The 18,496-nt window shown below is 43.2% G+C and overlaps 1 protein-coding gene across 3 annotated transcripts in view; it reads left to right on the top strand.

Moving 5' to 3' along the window:
- Nucleotides 1-18,496, top strand: part of LOC134644159 (latent-transforming growth factor beta-binding protein 2-like) — an 87,976-nt gene that overhangs the window by 65,260 nt on the left and 4,220 nt on the right. For 2 of the 3 annotated variants that reach the window (XM_063496910.1, XM_063496907.1), the window contains 17 exons: nucleotides 189-314; nucleotides 433-558; nucleotides 1,061-1,186; nucleotides 2,149-2,274; nucleotides 2,533-2,652; nucleotides 2,787-2,912; nucleotides 4,597-4,719; nucleotides 5,365-5,493; nucleotides 11,121-11,249; nucleotides 12,548-12,682; nucleotides 13,751-13,948; nucleotides 14,048-14,143; nucleotides 14,806-14,934; nucleotides 15,085-15,225; nucleotides 15,387-15,560; nucleotides 15,725-15,994; nucleotides 17,731-17,880. In XM_063496910.1, coding sequence (XP_063352980.1) covers nucleotides 189-314; nucleotides 433-558; nucleotides 1,061-1,186; nucleotides 2,149-2,274; nucleotides 2,533-2,652; nucleotides 2,787-2,912; nucleotides 4,597-4,719; nucleotides 5,365-5,493; nucleotides 11,121-11,249; nucleotides 12,548-12,682; nucleotides 13,751-13,948; nucleotides 14,048-14,143; nucleotides 14,806-14,934; nucleotides 15,085-15,225; nucleotides 15,387-15,560; nucleotides 15,725-15,994; nucleotides 17,731-17,880 — 2,424 coding nt within the window. The remainder of the gene's footprint in view (nucleotides 1-188; nucleotides 315-432; nucleotides 559-1,060; nucleotides 1,187-2,148; nucleotides 2,275-2,532; nucleotides 2,653-2,786; nucleotides 2,913-4,596; nucleotides 4,720-5,364; nucleotides 5,494-11,120; nucleotides 11,250-12,547; nucleotides 12,683-13,750; nucleotides 13,949-14,047; nucleotides 14,144-14,805; nucleotides 14,935-15,084; nucleotides 15,226-15,386; nucleotides 15,561-15,724; nucleotides 15,995-17,730; nucleotides 17,881-18,496) is intronic. The other variant, XM_063496908.1, reaches the window with a different exon arrangement.

Below are 18,496 nucleotides of genomic sequence, written 5' to 3'. Positions count from 1 at the left end.
CAGTCTCCAGCTGTTTCCAGCTGTTCTCGTCATTCATTGAAAGTCATTAGCATTGTTATGACTATTAAAGGCTTACTCAACACGTTTGAGCAGCTTGTCGTTTCCCTGTAAAATTGACTTTCCCTCGAAACTGCATTTCCCGTATGTACGGAATCTTTACACTGATATACACGGTGTGTTTTTTCCAGATATTGACGAGTGCCAGTCCCTGTCTACTTGTGTCAACGGGATCTGTCTAAACTCAGAAGGTTCTTACACCTGTGAGAACTGCCCCACGGGGTACAGAGTGTCCTTTGATGGAGAGCTCTGTGAAGGTTGGCTTATTGAAAAATACTCACTTAAATGGAGCTTTTTCTTATTTTTGAGTTTGTTGTTGTGAAAAGACTGCAATCTGCCAGTGAATGTCTAAGTCCCCATATTGTTTCCTAACAGATATTGATGAGTGTGCACTGCCCACTGCCTGCCCCCAGGGAACATGTACAAATACAGAGGGTTCGTTCACATGTGTCGTCTGTGAGCCCGGTTTTAGACTCTCTGAGGATGGACAGCAGTGCGATGGTGAGAGTTTGTGGTGGAATGTCCTTGCTTATGTTTGCATGCTTGAGCCCAGGTGTGTGTAGATCTGGCTTTCCAAACATGCCAGACTTCACCTCTACACCTAACAGAGTCTCATTTGCTCTGCAGATTTGTTTCTCAGCTGCTTTATGTTGTATGTAAATAACATGAGGTGTGGTAGCATGAACCCAAAGTCTCCTCATCTGAGGCAACAGCTCTAAAATACTTCTAGACATCACATCATAGCTGGATCCTGGACCCCTCTGGCTCTGGCACCAATCATCTGCTCCTTGCTCAACACAATGAGACACCAGCCCTCAAATAGAACAGGATGATGTCAGGCAAATATCCTGCAGATAGCTCAGCTAAAAAGATAGAGGTGTCGACATTTGTGATTCCTAGCCCTAGTGATTACCCATCTAACTGATTACCACTGGCAAGCTTTATTTATTTGAAGCCAGAGATGGTAATCTGTGCTATGATGTGCCTTTGTATCTGTGTCCAGATGTGGATGAGTGCTCAGTGGCTAACTTGTGCCCGGGTCAGCTGTGTCTGAACACTGAAGGATCGTACACCTGCAGGAGCTGTGAAGCCGGCTTTCAAGTGAATGAGGGCGGTCGTTACTGTGAAGGTAAGAGGGCATCTGTACTTAAGTACCTGCCTAGAAAAGTTTGATATGTCAGTATGCTGCAAAATTGAGCCAAAGTTATAGTGGACCACAGTACAAGAGGAATGCATTAGGCCCAGAACATGATTACAGAAAATCTTTACAGCGTCTGGTAATTTTTCATGACATGATTTATGGGATAAATGCAGGGAAATGGCTGCTTTGAGGAATCCAGTAAAGTTAAGTCTGTCATGACTTCATGGGAAGCAGAACAGGAATGATTATTTAAATGGATTAAAACATGGTCTCAGTTAGCCTCATATACTTCGGTGTGTTTTTAAACAGAAGTGTGGATCTAGCCTCAGAGGAAGATCCCACCCCCCCACCGATGTATCTTAGCGCTGGGAAAAAGTCGCACAGTAAAAGCTTGACTCCAAGTCAGCCTCTGATAGGATTTTAATGGATGTCTCTGATGCCATGGAAAATATTAAGGACTTAATTTGAAATGAAGTCAGCCACTCCCCTGCTTCTCACTTATTGCAGCAAACTTGCCCTGTTGAACTCACTCTGTTCACCCAAAGGCAAAAAAAAAATCGAGCCATCTCAATCACTTAACAATGGCCCGCACTATTTTCACCACAAGAAATACAATCCGTACCAGCTCGAGGAATTTCGAGAGATCACATAACAGTGAGCCAGTGACTGTTTGTAGATATAGTAATTACACTCCACCTGTAATAGCTTGCTGTTTTGGATTCAGTGACTGTCCCACATACTTATCTTTCTACCCTTTTTAATAAAACACTGTCAGTGTGATCTAATAAGGAGGGCTCTGCTTACTGTACATTAGGCAGCACAGTAGGTTAAGCTGAGCTCATTAATGATTTTTAGCAGATAAGACAGTGGAAGCACAAAAACGGGGCTCTATATACCTTTTTGTTTAAGATGATAACCTACAGCCAATCTTTTCTTCTTCTATCTTTTAGACATCGATGAGTGCCAGTCTCCAAGTGTTTGCCCCACAGGTGTTTGCGCCAACACAGAGGGCTCCTTCTCCTGCATGGCCTGTGATCCGGGCTTCGAGCTGGCATTTGACCGGCGCTCATGTGAAGGTACAGTGAAATGGGCGGCTCGCTGCTTTCGCTCGATTTTATGATCTCGATGCAATCATTTTCGCAGTCATCTGTTCCAGTATAGTAAGTCATTACTTGCCGTCTTACATGATGCATGACTTTTCTCACATGTTCAGTGTGGTCTGGAAGTTTTTCGGTCTAGATGTCAAAACTTGGGCAAATTTGAAGTGACGCACGGTGATTTACAGCTGGTGTGGATATGTCATGCCGGTGACGTCTGTGTGTGTGTCAATTCAGATGTGAATGAATGTGAGGACGCCAGGCTGTGTGTGGGAGGTCAATGCACAAACGCCATCGGCTCCTATAGCTGCTCCTGCCCCTCTGGCATGGAGCTGGTGGATGGGACGTTCTGCAGAGGTATAATCATGCAAATGCACATAGCTCTAAAATATGAAATTAGTGGTTAGCCGTTTCTCGTGGCTTACCTCATGTTGGCATATTGACACAGCTGTGTAAATGTACTTATGTGTATTTGTGCTTGTTTGTGACAGATATCAATGAGTGTTTAACCGCTGGAGGGATCTGTGGGGAAGGAGACTGCCTGAACACTGAGGGCTCCTACTTGTGCATCTGTCCTAACGGGTATACCACCACCGATGGAAGCCCCGGCTGCCAAGGTACAGTAAAGCACTGGAGCTAGAATGCTTAGAGCAGCGGGAAATCTTGATTCTCTTGGGATTTGTGTAAATAAGTGGAGCAGACTTGGGATTGGAGCAAGTTGTTAATAAAGTAATAATGGCTTTTTCAAATATTGCTTAAGTCATTTTACAGTAACATTATTGGCTTGCTTTTTTTTTTTTTCATTGAGTGCAGACAGGCTGTTCTCGCCATGCTCTCTTAGGAGTTGAAGCCAAGCCTGGGACACCTGGCATGGGTGCACAGGCTGTAATGGGCCATGGCCTCATCAACTATCTCAGCTCACCCTCCCTCAGCTTGGACAGTTTGATGTTATTCCAGCCGCACCCAGTGACCCACTGGTAGTAGCCTGATCATCAGCTAAAGGAGGGCTTTACAAGAATCTGGAGCAATTACTAAAACAATACATGAAATAACTCTGGCTAGGATGTCAGAATTGGATCAGTGTTATTTCTGGTGGGTCTTGCAATCTGGTGGAGGATGAGTTAAGTAAAAGATGTCTGGCAGTGAACTGTTCTGTCATGATATGAAGCAGGTAGGCTGGCCTCTGCAAGATGCTGGCATGGTCATGGAGTTGGCAGGATTTACTTGCAGCAGAGGACAAGGGTCACTCCTCGTGCAGGGGCGTTCTTCTACAGAAAGGCTTTGGCCTTGGAGTGCTTCAGATATCACAAACTGAGCAAGTTGCCCAACATGGATCAGGTACTTTGGCTATTTGCCACAACAAATACTGGGCCCTAATTATCCTATAAATCAGCAGTTGTCATATATTTTCTTGCAGTCTGCCATTGTGTGTACAGTGCTGACACAAAAAAGGCCAGGCCCCCTTCTGACATGAGCCTGAAGGACGCGAAGAAGGGAGGACGAGGGTTTGTGAGGTTATGGGAATGAAAGATACGTTCAGTCAGGTGGGGCCAAAACGACGCTTGGCCTTTCCAGACCAGCAAAAAACAGCATGAGCAATAAAAGACTGACAGCGGACTGAAACATATCTCAGCTTAATCCAAATCAACAAGTTCTGCCATGGCCTTCCTGTTCCTTTCAATAAGACTTTGAAGGATTTGAATATACTCCAAAGCTATCCAGTCACAGCATATTTATGTATTTACCTAAAGTCTGGAGTGCTGCTTTTTTTCCCTCCCTATCGTTGCAATCGGGTGTTTACCTTGTCGTCTCTGTAAGATTCATCTGATTATCAAAAGACTGGAAAAGGAAGGCAGGCATTTTCCTCAGTGATGAATTTCCTCTGGTTTCTTGCGTTTTCCCTCACCTTTCACCACAAGTCCAAGTACTGTATAAGCTATGCTGTAATGCCGCAATTATCCACCCATCTACAGCTAATCAGGCATCGAGCATTCGTTATTAATTTTAACGAGTCTGGGGGAAATGTTCTCAGCCTGAAAAGCTGAGGTAGATCTCTCTTTTGCTTTGTTTCCTGTTTGCAAGTATACCATGAAGCGCTCCAAATGGCCAGCACGCCTAGTGTTCAGATGAGCGCTTGATTACACATTCTTTTTCTGATACGAGAAGAAGCCGTGCTCCCCGTGGACTCGCTGAAGATGGAGGATCTGTGCGGATAATTGCTGTTAATCAATCTGTAAGATCTTGAGCCGCACTTTCCGCTAATTTGTCTGCTGTTCTTTCCCCACTTTTTGTCCGTCGTAGACGTGGATGAATGCAGCAAGGATGATGTGTGCATCCGAGGAAAGTGCATCAACGGCGAGGGCTCGTTCTTGTGCTTGTGCGAGGCCGGCTTCAAATTCAACACTGATACGGCTGACTGTGAGGGTAAGACTGATTAAAACTTCCTTTTGTTTTTAAGTTGTGTTTGTCACGGTTGTTATTGACCCTACCTCTGCCCAGAAGTTTCATCTGTCTGACTAAAACAACATGTCAGCTTTAGCTGTTTGATTGTCACGCTACATTAAGGCTCAAACATACGCAGTATAGCACAGTTGGATATGATTGATTATCTATAGCACGTCAGGCTCCAGTGAAAGTGTCCAAGCCTGGCTTAGAGGCTTTCCTCCGTGGTCTTGGGACTGAGGGGTGCCTGGATTACATGGCTGGAGCCCTCAGCTCCCTCTCCCCAGTGGGAAGTATGAATGACCCCATTGTGAGCAGGAGGTGTTTCTCCCTCTGGAACGTCTCCCTTTAGCTCCTTCACAAGTTCTTTGGTTGCTGTGATAATATTGTTCTTGGCCATTCCCTTTGCCTGCTGCGTTTACTGAGGACAGCTACACCACAGGCCTCCTGGCCGACTCCTGCTTTGCAGCCATTACACCGGGAGCAGAGGAGCAGTGGTGGGAATACGAGTTTGCGTGCGGGGGTGCGCGCATTTGTGTCTGATTGCACATGTGGTTACGTTTGCGCCTCTGTTTGTCGGTTACTGACAAACATCTGTCTCTCTCTCTCTCTTCTTCTTCTGTATAGACCAGAATGAGTGCAAGGAGTTTGGGAGCTCAGTCTGTGGCACCTGGCGCTGCGAGAACACCATCGGCTCTTACCGGTGCTTTGTGGGTTGCCAGCCTGGCCTTGAGGGAGAACTTGCCACAGACTGTGGTGAGTTTTCAAAATTGCACTGTACTTAAAAAGACTAGCACGCTCAATTATGTGGAGAAAAAGAATTAAACAGGCATTTTTAGCCTGTTTTTGTGTGTAAGCAAATTTAATTGTATTGAAAGGGGGTCGATCTATTTATAGACTGTGCATGACCCTAATACTCCATTACTCCATGGCTGTAGTTTAGTATTCAAATTAAGTCACCACCACCACATCACTCTACAGGTCTCTCACCCCATCACACATATCAGGTTGGCATGCACACATAGGGACAGATGCAAGTTAAAAGCTATCAAGTCCTCTGGGTCTTCCTGCACAAAAGGCCACCATGGAAGATAATGAGAAATAGCCCAATATTGAGGCCCTTTGAAGACAATACCGCACTGTCATTGGAAGCCAATTGTAAGGCCAGAAGCTGATAGAAGTCATTCACCTGAAAACAGAGCTAATGGAGCACTCTGGCAGAGTCCCAAAGTAGAACCTGATCGCTGCAGTTCTTCTAAGAGAAGAAAGATGAGATTGTCAGGCCAGCTTACTGTTTGCCCCCCCCCCCCCCTTGTAGAGAAGCCACAGTCACCTGGCATTGGCTGGATGGGTTTGTACTTACGCTACATCTGTGAACACAGCTAGCCAACAACAACAGGCACATGTCCATGACTTCCAGAGTCCACGAAGACTTATGTATTTCCTGGCAGGACTGAACACCTTGGGCTTAAGACATTTGCAAAGTTTGTTGCACAACAAATTGGATTTTTTTTTTGCTCTTTATTTTGTAGTGTGGTATTGCTTGTCTTTGTCACTCTCATAGCACCATAAAACAACAAATGGGGTTTATGACCAGAAAAAAAGAAGGTCTAGATATTTTCCTCATGTTTAGAGAGGATCCAAACAGTCACTGGAGAGTGACAGGCGAAGAAGGGAAAGCAGACTGAGAGCATCAGAATGGAATGATGTGTTGGACCGTAGATTTGAAGCTGTGGGTGTTTGTGGCCGATTGCGTGTGCATGTCAGCATGACTATGTGTGCGTGTGCGCACGCCTGTGGTTAAGTGTGGGGTTTTTTTGTTTTTTGTTTTGGCATCCTCCCGTGTGTGTTTGTGTTGGAGGAAGAGAACCAGAGACTGTGGTGGTTGCAGAGATGCACTCAGGGCGGAGTGTGGCTTCACATGTTTTCATGACCCAAAGTTTTTATTAGACTATCAAGTGATGGTGCTCTGGAGAGAAAATGCTGCTGCGGGCAGTGTTGACCGGTGACAGATCGTAGCTCTGCCCACCACCCCTCGTCTACTACACTAATCCTGGCTATGTGTGGCTGCCTCCTCACTGCACTTTATGATCTTGTCTGTCTGGCACCGGCTAAAGAGTGCAGAGGCCTTTAGTTCAATAAGACTTGATTGAAGCCAGCTGCTCACCTCTGCTCTTTCGACTTCAGAGACAAAACACTGCTAAGCAGCTCACACAGGTTAGATTTTCATCACTGCTTGCTGTGCATTAGGGCTTAAGGACTTTGCCTGCCATGATATATGCATTTTATTTAAATCACCCCATGTGCCCTTTAGTTGCCTCTAGTGTGATGATCCCTTTTATACCTTTATTTGCCCAAAACCGTGAAATTCTTGATGCTGAAAGTATCTTTTGAAGGAGTTGTGCAGGAATCTAGCAGAGACACCCAATTTTCAGGAGAAAGCTCATACAGACATGTGGAGACTCCACACAGAGCTGCCCGGGTTTGAACCTCTTGGTCTGATTCCACTTCTGAGCCACTCACCCAGTTGCTAACATGTCTGACATGCTCCTGAGGAGTCCTGAGATGTGGCCTGATTACAAAATCTTCTTTTATAGTTCCACAAAACTCTATTTATCTCATCTCTATGGGTGCTTGACCATCTTTCTCCTGTTGCTATGTTGTGATGCTGTTTTCACTAGATGCTACAACAAACACTCGCACAGCTCAGCGTTGACTCACAGCCCCGGTTTGAGAACCAAGCCCTCTTACGTTTAAAATCACTCAGTGCTACACACAATAGTGGCTTGTTTCACCTCGCGAATGGAAGTTTTGGGAGATGCTGCCGTCACCTCAATAAAAAAATGTTAAAAAAAAGCCCAAGGATTGAGCCCAATTACTCCCGGGCATTTTTTGGTGGCTTGCAAAAAGAAAATCATCAAATATTCAAGAAGAGACCAGACGTGGTAATTTGCAGTTTCTGCGAGGGGGTATTGCTTTATTTTTACTCACCCGCCTTTGAAAGAGGCAGCGGTTGTCGTTGGCTCTGCTCCCTGCGCTCATTTAGATTTAGAGGCCGTGACACAAAAAGGGAAAAACAGAGGGGCTTTTTTTGCCACAGCAAATGCCACCGCAACTGTGCTATAAGGTCTATGCTCAAATCTAACACGATGCCGTACATAAGTGTTTGGACGCATGTGTGTATGCGTGCTGCAGATCATTGTTTTTAGCTTTAATTCACCGTCACGCTCGTAAATTCCCCCGAGCTATGCCTCGTCTTTAATAAGGCTTTTACCCAAGGGCGGAAATTGTCTGCGGTCTCACTCTTGCCAGCCTCCCACCCCTGTAAATGTATAGAAATCTGAAGACTTTAACATGTGTGTGACTCCTCGTGCAGTTGTACTTTCTTTTTAAGATGTACACTGGTCACACCGCGGGATGGTCATCAGTGTAGTTAACCCAGGACCGGTTGTTGATGTAATATCTGATAAAGCCTGCAAACATGCTTCCCTGAAGGCAAATACCTCACCTTATCCTTAACCAATCATGTGTGAAATAACCTCTGCATATGGGTCCAATCAGACAAGGGGTTGCCCGGAGAACAACGGAGAAGTGTGGACTGCGGCGGGGTGAGTCAACAGTCATTGATGTATCCCTGTATTCTCTTTGCCTGCCGCCATGTGCTTCAGATTAACACATGGCACAGAGACCAGTTTTTAACACTCCTCCACACCCAAATCCACCATCACCGGATCCAGGAAGCATGTCCTCCCGGGTCAGGCCATTAGAATAGGTTGTTTTTGGGCCCGTGCTGCCCCTTCATCTCAGCTTTTCCTATATCAGCTGAACTTTTCAGAGTCTTTGCCGCCTCACTTCTTCCCCCCAGGCAAATTACAGCGCTGCATGTGTCTTGACGTAACTGATGATCGCATGGAAAGACTAAGAAAGGCAACCCCATGTCATGCTAGTGTGAGACTCGCTCTTGGTGGAGTTATCTCATGCTGTAATATTCATTTTTTCCCACAAATTATTAGTGCTGCGATTATCACCCTGACTCTGTCTGTGGTTGACAGACCTAAATGGCTGGTCAAGTAATGCTATCACTCAAACACTGCAAAAAGACGGGCACAGCAATGACAAAATTCCAGTTTTTGTTTTGGTCCAGATTTTCATGTTCCTCTCAGAGATGATACTTTGATTGCATCTCATCCCAACATGTGGTTTGCAACAGATTTTCTTCCATGTCACACACGAATGAAAATCCGCCTTCAGACACTGATTATTTCACATATTAGCAGAGAGCTTTCATCGACTTCCCTCCCCGGACCTCCCAGCTGGTCTCTGCTGTCAATTCCAACATTCCTAACTCCACTTAAGCTCTTCACACTTGAGAAAAATGTTCCTTAAACCTTGATATACAATACTTTCCCCTCCCCTTTAATAGAGAAACATGGCTAACTAGGTCTTTGAGATGTTATTCCCTAAAATGTATTTTTTCAATTGTGTGCAATTCCTTAAAGTATTCAAAAGCACATCCAGTAAGTTGGCGGTTCTTAGTATGTGTCCGTCCATTTGAGCCCACAAGTCTATTCTAGCAATTTCGGTCCTCCTCAGCCCTTCCAGTGAAACATTTTACAAATGACAAAGGCAATTTTGTCTCCACAGTTTTATTAGCTGGTGGGAGACCCTGTCTCTGACCCCAGAGGCATGTTAGAGAAATGTCCAAGTCAGGACAGAAACACTGGCAGAGGACTAGTTCCCCCCAATGAGCCTGAGAAAGGAGATTTCTGCGTTGGAGGAGAGGACGGGGCCCTGGCCAAGCGTGCTGTTCAAATCAGATGGATTGCGGTTTCTCTGTCCCACTTTCTTCCCCCTTTTTTTTTCAGCTGAAGCGGCCTGTATTAGTACTCATAGGCAAAATAGAACTGGGTTAGACAACATGTGAATGATGGCGCTTTTTACACCATAAATCATATTGTCACGAAAGTTTAAGGTACCACTGGACTTAACATCTTGTCTTTATTACAGTTAGAGGCAGATGTATGAGAGTTTTTAGTGGAACGGATCAAAAATCATTTAAATATTCAAGTTGTCGTGATTTTTTCCATATTCAGAATGTTTTTTAATTTGTTTCAAGTTTTGTTTTTTGTTTTTAAAACCTATTATCACTCCAGTGGAGTTACTATTAGTCATGGAAACTAATAGTTTCCATGGAATGCTCATGGAAAGTTATGAAAGTTAAAAAGAAAATATTAACAAAATCAAATTACGCTTACAATAAAACAGACACAGTAAAGTAGTATTCTTTAATTTCATCAGTACAATTCATATCAGTTGTGAGGCCTGCCTGTTGTAATGTTTTTAACTTGATGCCTTGCAGAAAAAGTACAAGCACACCGCGCCACTTAACTTCTGGCTGTGTTTGCCACTTTTATTTTATCCAAATTGTTGATCAGGTTACCTGAATTTATATTCCAGCAACCCAAGAAGGAGGGAAACTGACCAGAGAATAATTTCATGTCACTAAAGTGTGACCATTAAGCACTGTGAGTGTTTTTTAAAACAATTATAATTAGCTTTACCCCCCTCCCTGCAGCATCAGTCTTTGGCTTCTGCTATGCTGGCGATGCCAAGAAATACTAAATCATGTATGTTAGAAACTGCAAACAAATGTTACCTTTCAAACAGCAACTGGTAGGGGGAGTCGGTGCGGTTACGAGGTCCGGTGTTAACAGTTTCGACAAGCCGAACTGACATAAAGCATATAGTTTCTCTTGTGATTTTATCAAACATGTTTTATGATTTAATGCCTTGCAAACAAGAAACTACTGCAGACCCGCCAGATTCCTAACTTCCATTTCAGGCCCCCACAAAGTCCCCCTATGCTCTCAGTCCTTTCATAGTAAGAGCCTGTTTTTCAGTACATTCATTGATTAGATTGGAAAGCGGTTCATGCCAGAGAACTGCTCTTAATGCCAGATCTGAACTCTCCAGCTGCTTGTAAAGTCTTGGTGAGTACTGAATGTTGGCTGGATGCTGCGGACTCCTCTGTCACTTCCCACTCGGCTGACACAACCAAAGAACATTCACCCGCAGCTTTCCAGACCCACATTATGCTCACTTTACACTGTGTCCATGCAGAGAGAGAGAGAGAGTCCCCATGAATCAATCCACGAGGAGCAAAGTTTGAAAAGCTTCTTAACGAATTGTCTAATCTGTACACTGTCCCTGACATGTTATGATGGCAGTGATTTCTCTTGTTATTGTACGGTCAGAATGGTAGTGGTGTTTATTTTGGAGAAAGCAGCGTAGTGTTTACGGAGGCAGTCCGAGAGTCTGTTGTGCAGAATGACACTGTAAATATTAACGCTGCGCTCACCTCTCTGCCTGCTCTCGCCTTGCAGATATTGATGAATGTGACAACGAAACCATCTGTGGGAGCAACGGCTTCTGTGAGAACACAGACGGCTCATTCCGCTGCCAGTGTGACCAAGGCTACACCAACCCTCCGGGAGATATGACCAGATGTGTCGGTGTGTAACTGCTGTCCAGAAAGTATCCGCTGTAGACAAGCTAAACTAGCCTGTTCATATAAATGTGTTTTTCAAAACTAAATACGCTATGTTGAAACATATTCCAATATAATCCATAATTCGTTCATCAAAGTGGTAGCTATGCCTCTGTACACCTCCATGGTGGATGTTAAATCAGCAAAAACAAAGATGCAGTTTAAGTGCAAGGACTTTTATAAAGATAGTCTATGAACTGTTTAGGAAATACACTCGTTTTTATACACAGTACCCCATTTTCAGAGGCCCAAAAACCTAAATCTTAAATATGATAAAAAAAAAATTGAAATACAGATGAAAATCCTTTGCTGTATTGACTTCCTGAGGTTTAGAACCCAAGGCCCAAATGCTGTGTTTCCTCCCTGGAGATGCTCTCCTAGTTCTTTACTGCAGCCACCTTAAGCTGCTGCTTGTTTGTGGGTGTCTCTGCCTACAGTTTTGTCTTCAGTAACTAAAAAGCGTGCTCTGTTGGACTGAGACTGACTTGGCCATGAAAAATATCCTATTTCTTTCCCTTGAAAAACTCTTGCAGTATGGTTTGGGTCATTATTCATTCAACGCTGTGAAGAGCTGTCTGATTACTTTTGCAGCGTTTGGCTGAATCTGGGCAGAAAGTGTAGATTTGTACACTTCATTCATCCTGCTGCTTCACAACATCAGTTAGATGCTATAAAGTGTTTTTTTATTTATTCTTAAATATGTAAGTAATTCTGTCATCATTCATTTTAGTTGTCTTCTGTGATCTTTCAGCTCTTTTGGTGTTGCTGAGCTGGTCAGTGCATTCATTCTTTTTAAAAATGCCCCAGTTTGATGATTCGCCCACCCCTAAAGTTTTTGCTGTTTTGTTTTTGCCTATTGGTGGCCTCATATTCATATTTAAACACCCTGCATCAGTTTCAGCAATTATGTCTGCTTCATTTTTCATGGAATAAGAATGGAGGCCTCTCCTGGACATGAACCTGCTTGTCAATTGTCCAATTACTTTTGAGCCTCTGAAAATGAGGGACTGTGCATAAAAATGGGTGTAATTCCTAATCAATGCAGCAGTTTTGTAAAACTTCTTCAGTTAAAGCTGAAAGTTGGAACTTCAGTCACATCTTAACTGTTTGCTTTAAACACTGCAGCGTAAGTATGTAAGATAGTTTTATAAAGAAATGCATGAAGGACTTTTCTTTCATTTGAATATCAAGTACTCTTCTGACAACCGTGTGCATGTTCCCGATCCTTTACTGACCTAAAGCTTCCTCTCCTGCTTTTCTCAGACGTGAATGAGTGCGAGATGAGCTTGGCGCTGTGTGGGGAGGCCCTGTGTGAGAACTTCGATGGCAGCTTCCTGTGCATCTGCCCCAACGACAATGAGGAATTTGATCCCCACACCAGCCAGTGCCGTTCCATGGGTAATAGAGCAGGACTAGAACTCACAGTGACTCACAGGACTAAATTCTCAATCCCGTCACTGGGAGACGAAGTTTTCCCTGATTTAATGAGCCGTCTCTCATTATCCAAACAAGGGCGACTAGGTGGACATGGCTTACTCCACGTCTCTTAGAGTATCTTTTGACCTGCGTGTTTTCATTTTTTTTTCTTTATAGGCTGGGGTTATGGTTGGGTGGGTTTCCCGCAAAAATTTGTATTAGCCTAATCCGCCAGACAAACGATGAAGTAACTTCTCGATCGGAGCCAAGCAAATGCCCTGGGGCCTTAGTTACCGTAAACCCATTTCCCCACCAAGACAAACAGGGATAAGGTGTAGCTATTAGCAATTAGAGCTAAAGACACATTGCTCTGTGCTCTTGTGCTAAAATAATCGGAAAGTGCAGAGGTTAAAGATATGCAATGCAGTGTAATTTCAGGATGACTAAAACCTTTTGAGTCATGGAAATATCATCACATTCCCAGTTTGATAGGCACATGTGTACACAAATTGGGGGTATTTACATTATTAAGCTACGTGCCCTCAGCGGGGATGTTTTTTCTTCTGCCTGGGCTCTAAACCCCAGTTATGCCTTTGTGTACCTTTTTGCCACATTCCACTGTTTGCTTTCGACGTGTGTTAATCAATCATGTGAGACTGAATGGTGTGTTGACTCACATGCCAGTGTTTCCATTTGGCTAAGCCAGCAGCTTAACGGTGAAATGCCTGAGCCCATGCCTTTGGACAAATGAGCAGGCTCAGCAGTGGCAGGCGAGGGTAATGCACTACCTGCTGAAGGGATGTGGATGGATGAAAGAGCGGAGGCCCTTTGACACTGTTACGGTGTGATGATGTGCACCTCAAGGTTAGGATTTATTGTAACTTTAGCTTCCTGGAGGGCTCATCTGTGTAGTGAGGTATGACTTCAAAAAGCTGTATTAGAGAGCATTTTTCCTTCCTCAAACACCAGACCGTGACTAAATCCACAGATGCTTTAACGACCATGATCTCTGACATCCCCTCACCTGCTTTATTCTTTGTTCACCTACAGCTGAGAGGGACACCAAACCCATTCCTGCGTTCCCCACCTCGGCAGAGGAGAGGAGGGAGTGCTATTATAATCTGAATGACGCAAACTTCTGCGACAACGTCTTGTCTCACAACACCACCAAGCAGGAGTGCTGCTGCACGGCTGGAGCAGGCTGGGGCGACAACTGTGAAATCCACGCCTGTCCCGTCCAAGGAAGTGGTACAACAAGAGCTTTATTATCGGAATAAAGTGAACATGTTGTAATATTAGAACAGCATTTTTCTGTGTTTTGTTAATCTGCTTGTCTTTGTTTTTCAGATGATTACAAACAGCTGTGCCCTTACGGCAGTGGATTACTACCCTTGCCTGTTTCCTCTGTACAAAGTTTTGGAGATGAGCAACGGACTTACATAGGTACACACTCTTCGCTCGTAAATGCTACCTTGTTTTTTGGATTTTCCCTGTTTTAGCCCCTCAGCCGTTAAAGCATGATGGGGTTTTGTTCTCACACTGGGGTTGGGCATGCAGCATGGACTCCCAAGTTTGCAAATGCGATAACTCGAGAAAGACACCAGGTTAAATAATGGAGGCCTTGATCTCAAGTTTAAGATCAGAAGTCAAGTATTCTGAAAATCTCTAAAAAAAGATGTCATCTTAGTTAATCTTAGTTACCTTGACCTCAGAGTCAGGGTCACAGGGTCGAGTTTTCTGAAAATCTTGTGCAATAACTTGAGAAGGAAGTCAGGATTTTCAAATTTATACTAAAAGTGCATCAGGGGTAGCACTGGCTGTCACCAGCATTTTTAATCTTCCTATCAGACTTTACACTGGCACAAAAAGGTGAAATGTTTTATTTTCACCTGCAGCAACTTTAAAAGCCAGATGGACCGGCCTCATGGTAAACGTGCCTGTATATCTGAGTATTTACTGTAATTGCTGCTTTTTAAAAAAGAAGCGAATGACAGTTCTAGCACAGTGCCAGTGCTTTTAGAAACAGGGTCAGGATTTGAAACTTTCCAGCTCACACATCGCAACGTGACGCACATGACGCAGCTCTCTCTGTCTTTGCCCCTTAGATGCAAATGAATGTGAGATTTTTGGGCCCGACATCTGTAAGAATGGGCAGTGTTCAAATCTCTTTTCTACGTATACTTGCTACTGTCGCTCCGGCTTCTTCTACGATAACATCCGGCTTGAGTGTGTGGGTAAGAAAGTCTTTTTTTTATTACCTATTATGTATGGTGTATGTATAAATGTATGGTCTCATTCATGGTCTGCTTTGTATTACCATGCTAATGTGCTAAAATGCAATGATTTTGGTGACGTCTGAGTCTCTTTGCACTCATTTTTTTAAGATTATGACGAGTGTGCATTCGGAAATGTCTGCGAGAACGGGGTGTGTGTGAACACGGCCGGGTCATTCAACTGTTTCTGCAGTCCTCCGTTGGTTCTCGACAGCACACGGCGACGCTGCATTGATCTCAACACCACAGAGGGTGTGACACACACACACACAAACCGATTCAATTTTTTTTTTGACAATTTATTCTTCTTGGATATTCAAAGAAAAAGTATAACTTGGTTAGCTGACTCTTAAAGTTATATTTTTCCGATTCTCTTATTTTTTCTGTTAAACCCTTCTCATTGTACATCCCAGAAGTTGTGGACTCAGAAGATGACGTGCACGTGGATATTTGCTGGCAGCAACTCGAGGGCGACAACGTGTGTGCCAAACCGCTATCAGATCGCAGAACTACATACACTGAGTGTTGCTGCCTGCACGGTGTTGCCTGGAGTGAACACTGTGCCCTCTGTCCCAGGAAAGACTCTGGTGAGAAGCAGGAATCAGATAAGATAGCGATTTTTTTAGTTTCATAATGAATCTATGTACCATGTTCATAGCATAGCATATTCATACAGTAATGATCTTGTAATTTTCCATTTGATTTCAAAAGTAAATGATCATTTCTATCCCTTGTTTGCTGTTGTGTACAGCTGACTATGCAGTAATGTGCAACGTAAGAGGAAGTTCAGATAGTCTGCGAGAGCGAATAGGATATGAGTATGGTGTTGAGGGGATAGATGACCCTGCAGAACATTTTGGCCCTCCATACTGGGATCATTACGGCGGTGCTGGTGGACCCTATGATATTTCTGAAGGTGAGAACTACTACGGCGTTCAACAGCCACCCCTCCACGTCCCCGTCCGTGTGCCCAGTGTGCAGCCGAGAGAGTACCAGCCGCAGCGAGTGGATCCATATGCTGGTGACTATATGCATGCAGTTTTGTTCTGTTTTAGTAGTTTAACATAATATTTCATAAGCTTATCAGGTATAGGCAAATATACCTACCTGGGATTCAAAGTAGCTTTAATATATACAGCAGCTACAGTACTGTGCAAAAGTCTTGAGCCACACCCTGCTTTCTTTATATTTTGCTAGGAAATGGGAAATCAGTACATCAGTTTATTAAATTGTGCAAACATACATGGATATATATATATATAGCATATTAGGCAGAAACTTAGCAGCTTGTACCATTCTAACAAGCCTGAAAGTCAGTATTTAGTATGAGCACCTCTATTCTTGAACACAGCCTGAACTCTCTTAGGCAAGCTTTCTTGTAATTGCTTAAGTAGTCTTCAGGAATAGTTCTCCAGGCTTTTTGAAGGACATTCAAAGCTCTTCTTTGGATGTTGGCTCATACTTGTTAAGCATTATGACAAGATGATCCCACACCGCTTCAATAATGTTGAGCTCTTGGCTCTGGGGAGATCAGTGACTGACAGTATTCCATTCTGTGTTTTTCTATCCAGGTATGTTTTTACTGTATCGGCAGTGTGTTTAGGATTATTGTCATGCTTAAGAATGAAGCTGTTTCCAATCAAACCAGATAGTATTGCATGGTGGATCAAATCTGATCTATTGTTCATAATTCTAACAGTTGTGACAAGATCCCAAGATGATCACAGATACCTGTAGACACTCACTGCTGTACCTCTCTACTGTCATCTTCTTTGTACATTTTGACAAGTTGAACCAAAAATTTCTAATTTGGATTCTTTACTCCATAAGACCTGTTATCTCTGATTATCGGCCCAATCACTGTGTAATTTTGGATACTTCAGCCATTTCTCCTTCTTTCCCTTCCTTAAGAATGGCCTTTTGATAGCCACCCTTTGAATGAGACCTTTCCTGATAAGGCTTCATTGAGAAATTTGTCCAATTTCTTAAAGACGTAGCTTACAAACACTCTTCATCTGCTGTAGATAATTTTTTTGTTTTAAAGACACACCGCACACCATTCCAATATATGTCAGTTTTTCATCTAATAGCTCTTTGTAAATCACCTTGTTGGTGCAATTACAATACAGTTTTATGCTGTCAAACATCATTATATTTAAAATTTTATGCAGATTCAATAACAGAAATTAGAGCAAATTATGTGTTGTTGAAAGGGTTAATAGTAGCAAAATGGCTGAAGAAATGACCTAAAATTGGTTCTTTGCTAAGTTGTCTCTTAAGACAACTTGTCTCTTAAGACAACTTAGCAACAACACAACACTAGTTCATCCCTCGAGTTTGGTGCTTTTTTAATCTTTAATGATCGATGGATCAGTGTTAAATGGCTTAAACATTGCTGAGAAAATGGTCAAGGACTGGGGTGAAAATGAGTGAAAAAGCTGCTTTTTCACTCATTTCCAAAGAAAAACTTTGAAAGACCTTTAAAAGCCTGGAGAACTGTAGCTCAAGTACAAGATACAAGTCTGGCTTAGAACTAGAATGTAAAGAAATGACGGGTGGCTCAAAACTTTTGTACAGCAACGTATAGGCCAGAATATTTTATGTTAGTTTTGTGAACAAGGATATCAAATGACCCATTAGTGGACTGGATGTCCTAACAGGTCAGCTGACGTCTAGCATTATGAGAGTTTGGGAAAATATTTTCTTTAAATAAATGTTGCAACAATATCATGTCTGTCGGTATATTTGTCCAATCAGAACGCTATGAAGGTTTTGAAGGTCTCCGGGCGGAGGAATGTGGAATCCTGAATGGGTGTGAAAACGGTCGCTGCGTTCGAGTGCGAGAGGGCTACACCTGCGACTGCTTAGACGGTTATGAACTTGATCTAGACAAGATGGCCTGTATAGGTGGGTTTTTCCTGCAGCATCTTTAGATCATGTTTTCCTAATAAAGAATGTTCAGGGGCTTCCTTGGATCAATAGGAGAATCAGTCACTTCATATAACATCATATCTCATTTAAAAATATGGTGCTGAATCTTGAAAACAAACCACAGTGAACTCTGCTTTCATGTTTCAACCTTCTGGAGCCAGTAGGGTAACTCTTCATGCTGTAAATCTTTGCCCTCAAGGAGAAGCTTTAAATTTAACAACCTTGCATTAACTTATGTTTTATGGGAAACTAATGAAAGCCGTGTACTCCACAAAACCATCGTGTGTTACCCTTTGGTTTGACATTCCCTGGTTGTACGCTGCCAAGAGAAAGGAGGCCTTGAATCTTAGCCACTTGGTGTGTTACATGAGATATTTTTTTTAAATGTACTTTGTTTGTTTTGTAAGAATAATAAATGAAATTCTATGATTGCAAGATTGTGTCCGCTACAGGCTTATCGACTTCAAGGCCAGCCAGTTTTCCCAAGAAAAGTCATTGAAAACCGTGGAAACATGTGGGAGCTATGCAACTCATGCCCTGCCTCCTTTTATAAATCTCACCGCTAGCGTTTCCCCAGCAGAACATGACATAA

Source organism: Pelmatolapia mariae, linkage group LG16_19, assembly GCF_036321145.2.
Source record: "Pelmatolapia mariae isolate MD_Pm_ZW linkage group LG16_19, Pm_UMD_F_2, whole genome shotgun sequence".
NCBI classification, from domain to species: domain Eukaryota; kingdom Metazoa; phylum Chordata; class Actinopteri; order Cichliformes; family Cichlidae; genus Pelmatolapia; species Pelmatolapia mariae.
Note: the sequence above shows the minus strand (reverse complement) of the source record. Positions and strands in the feature narration are given on the sequence as shown.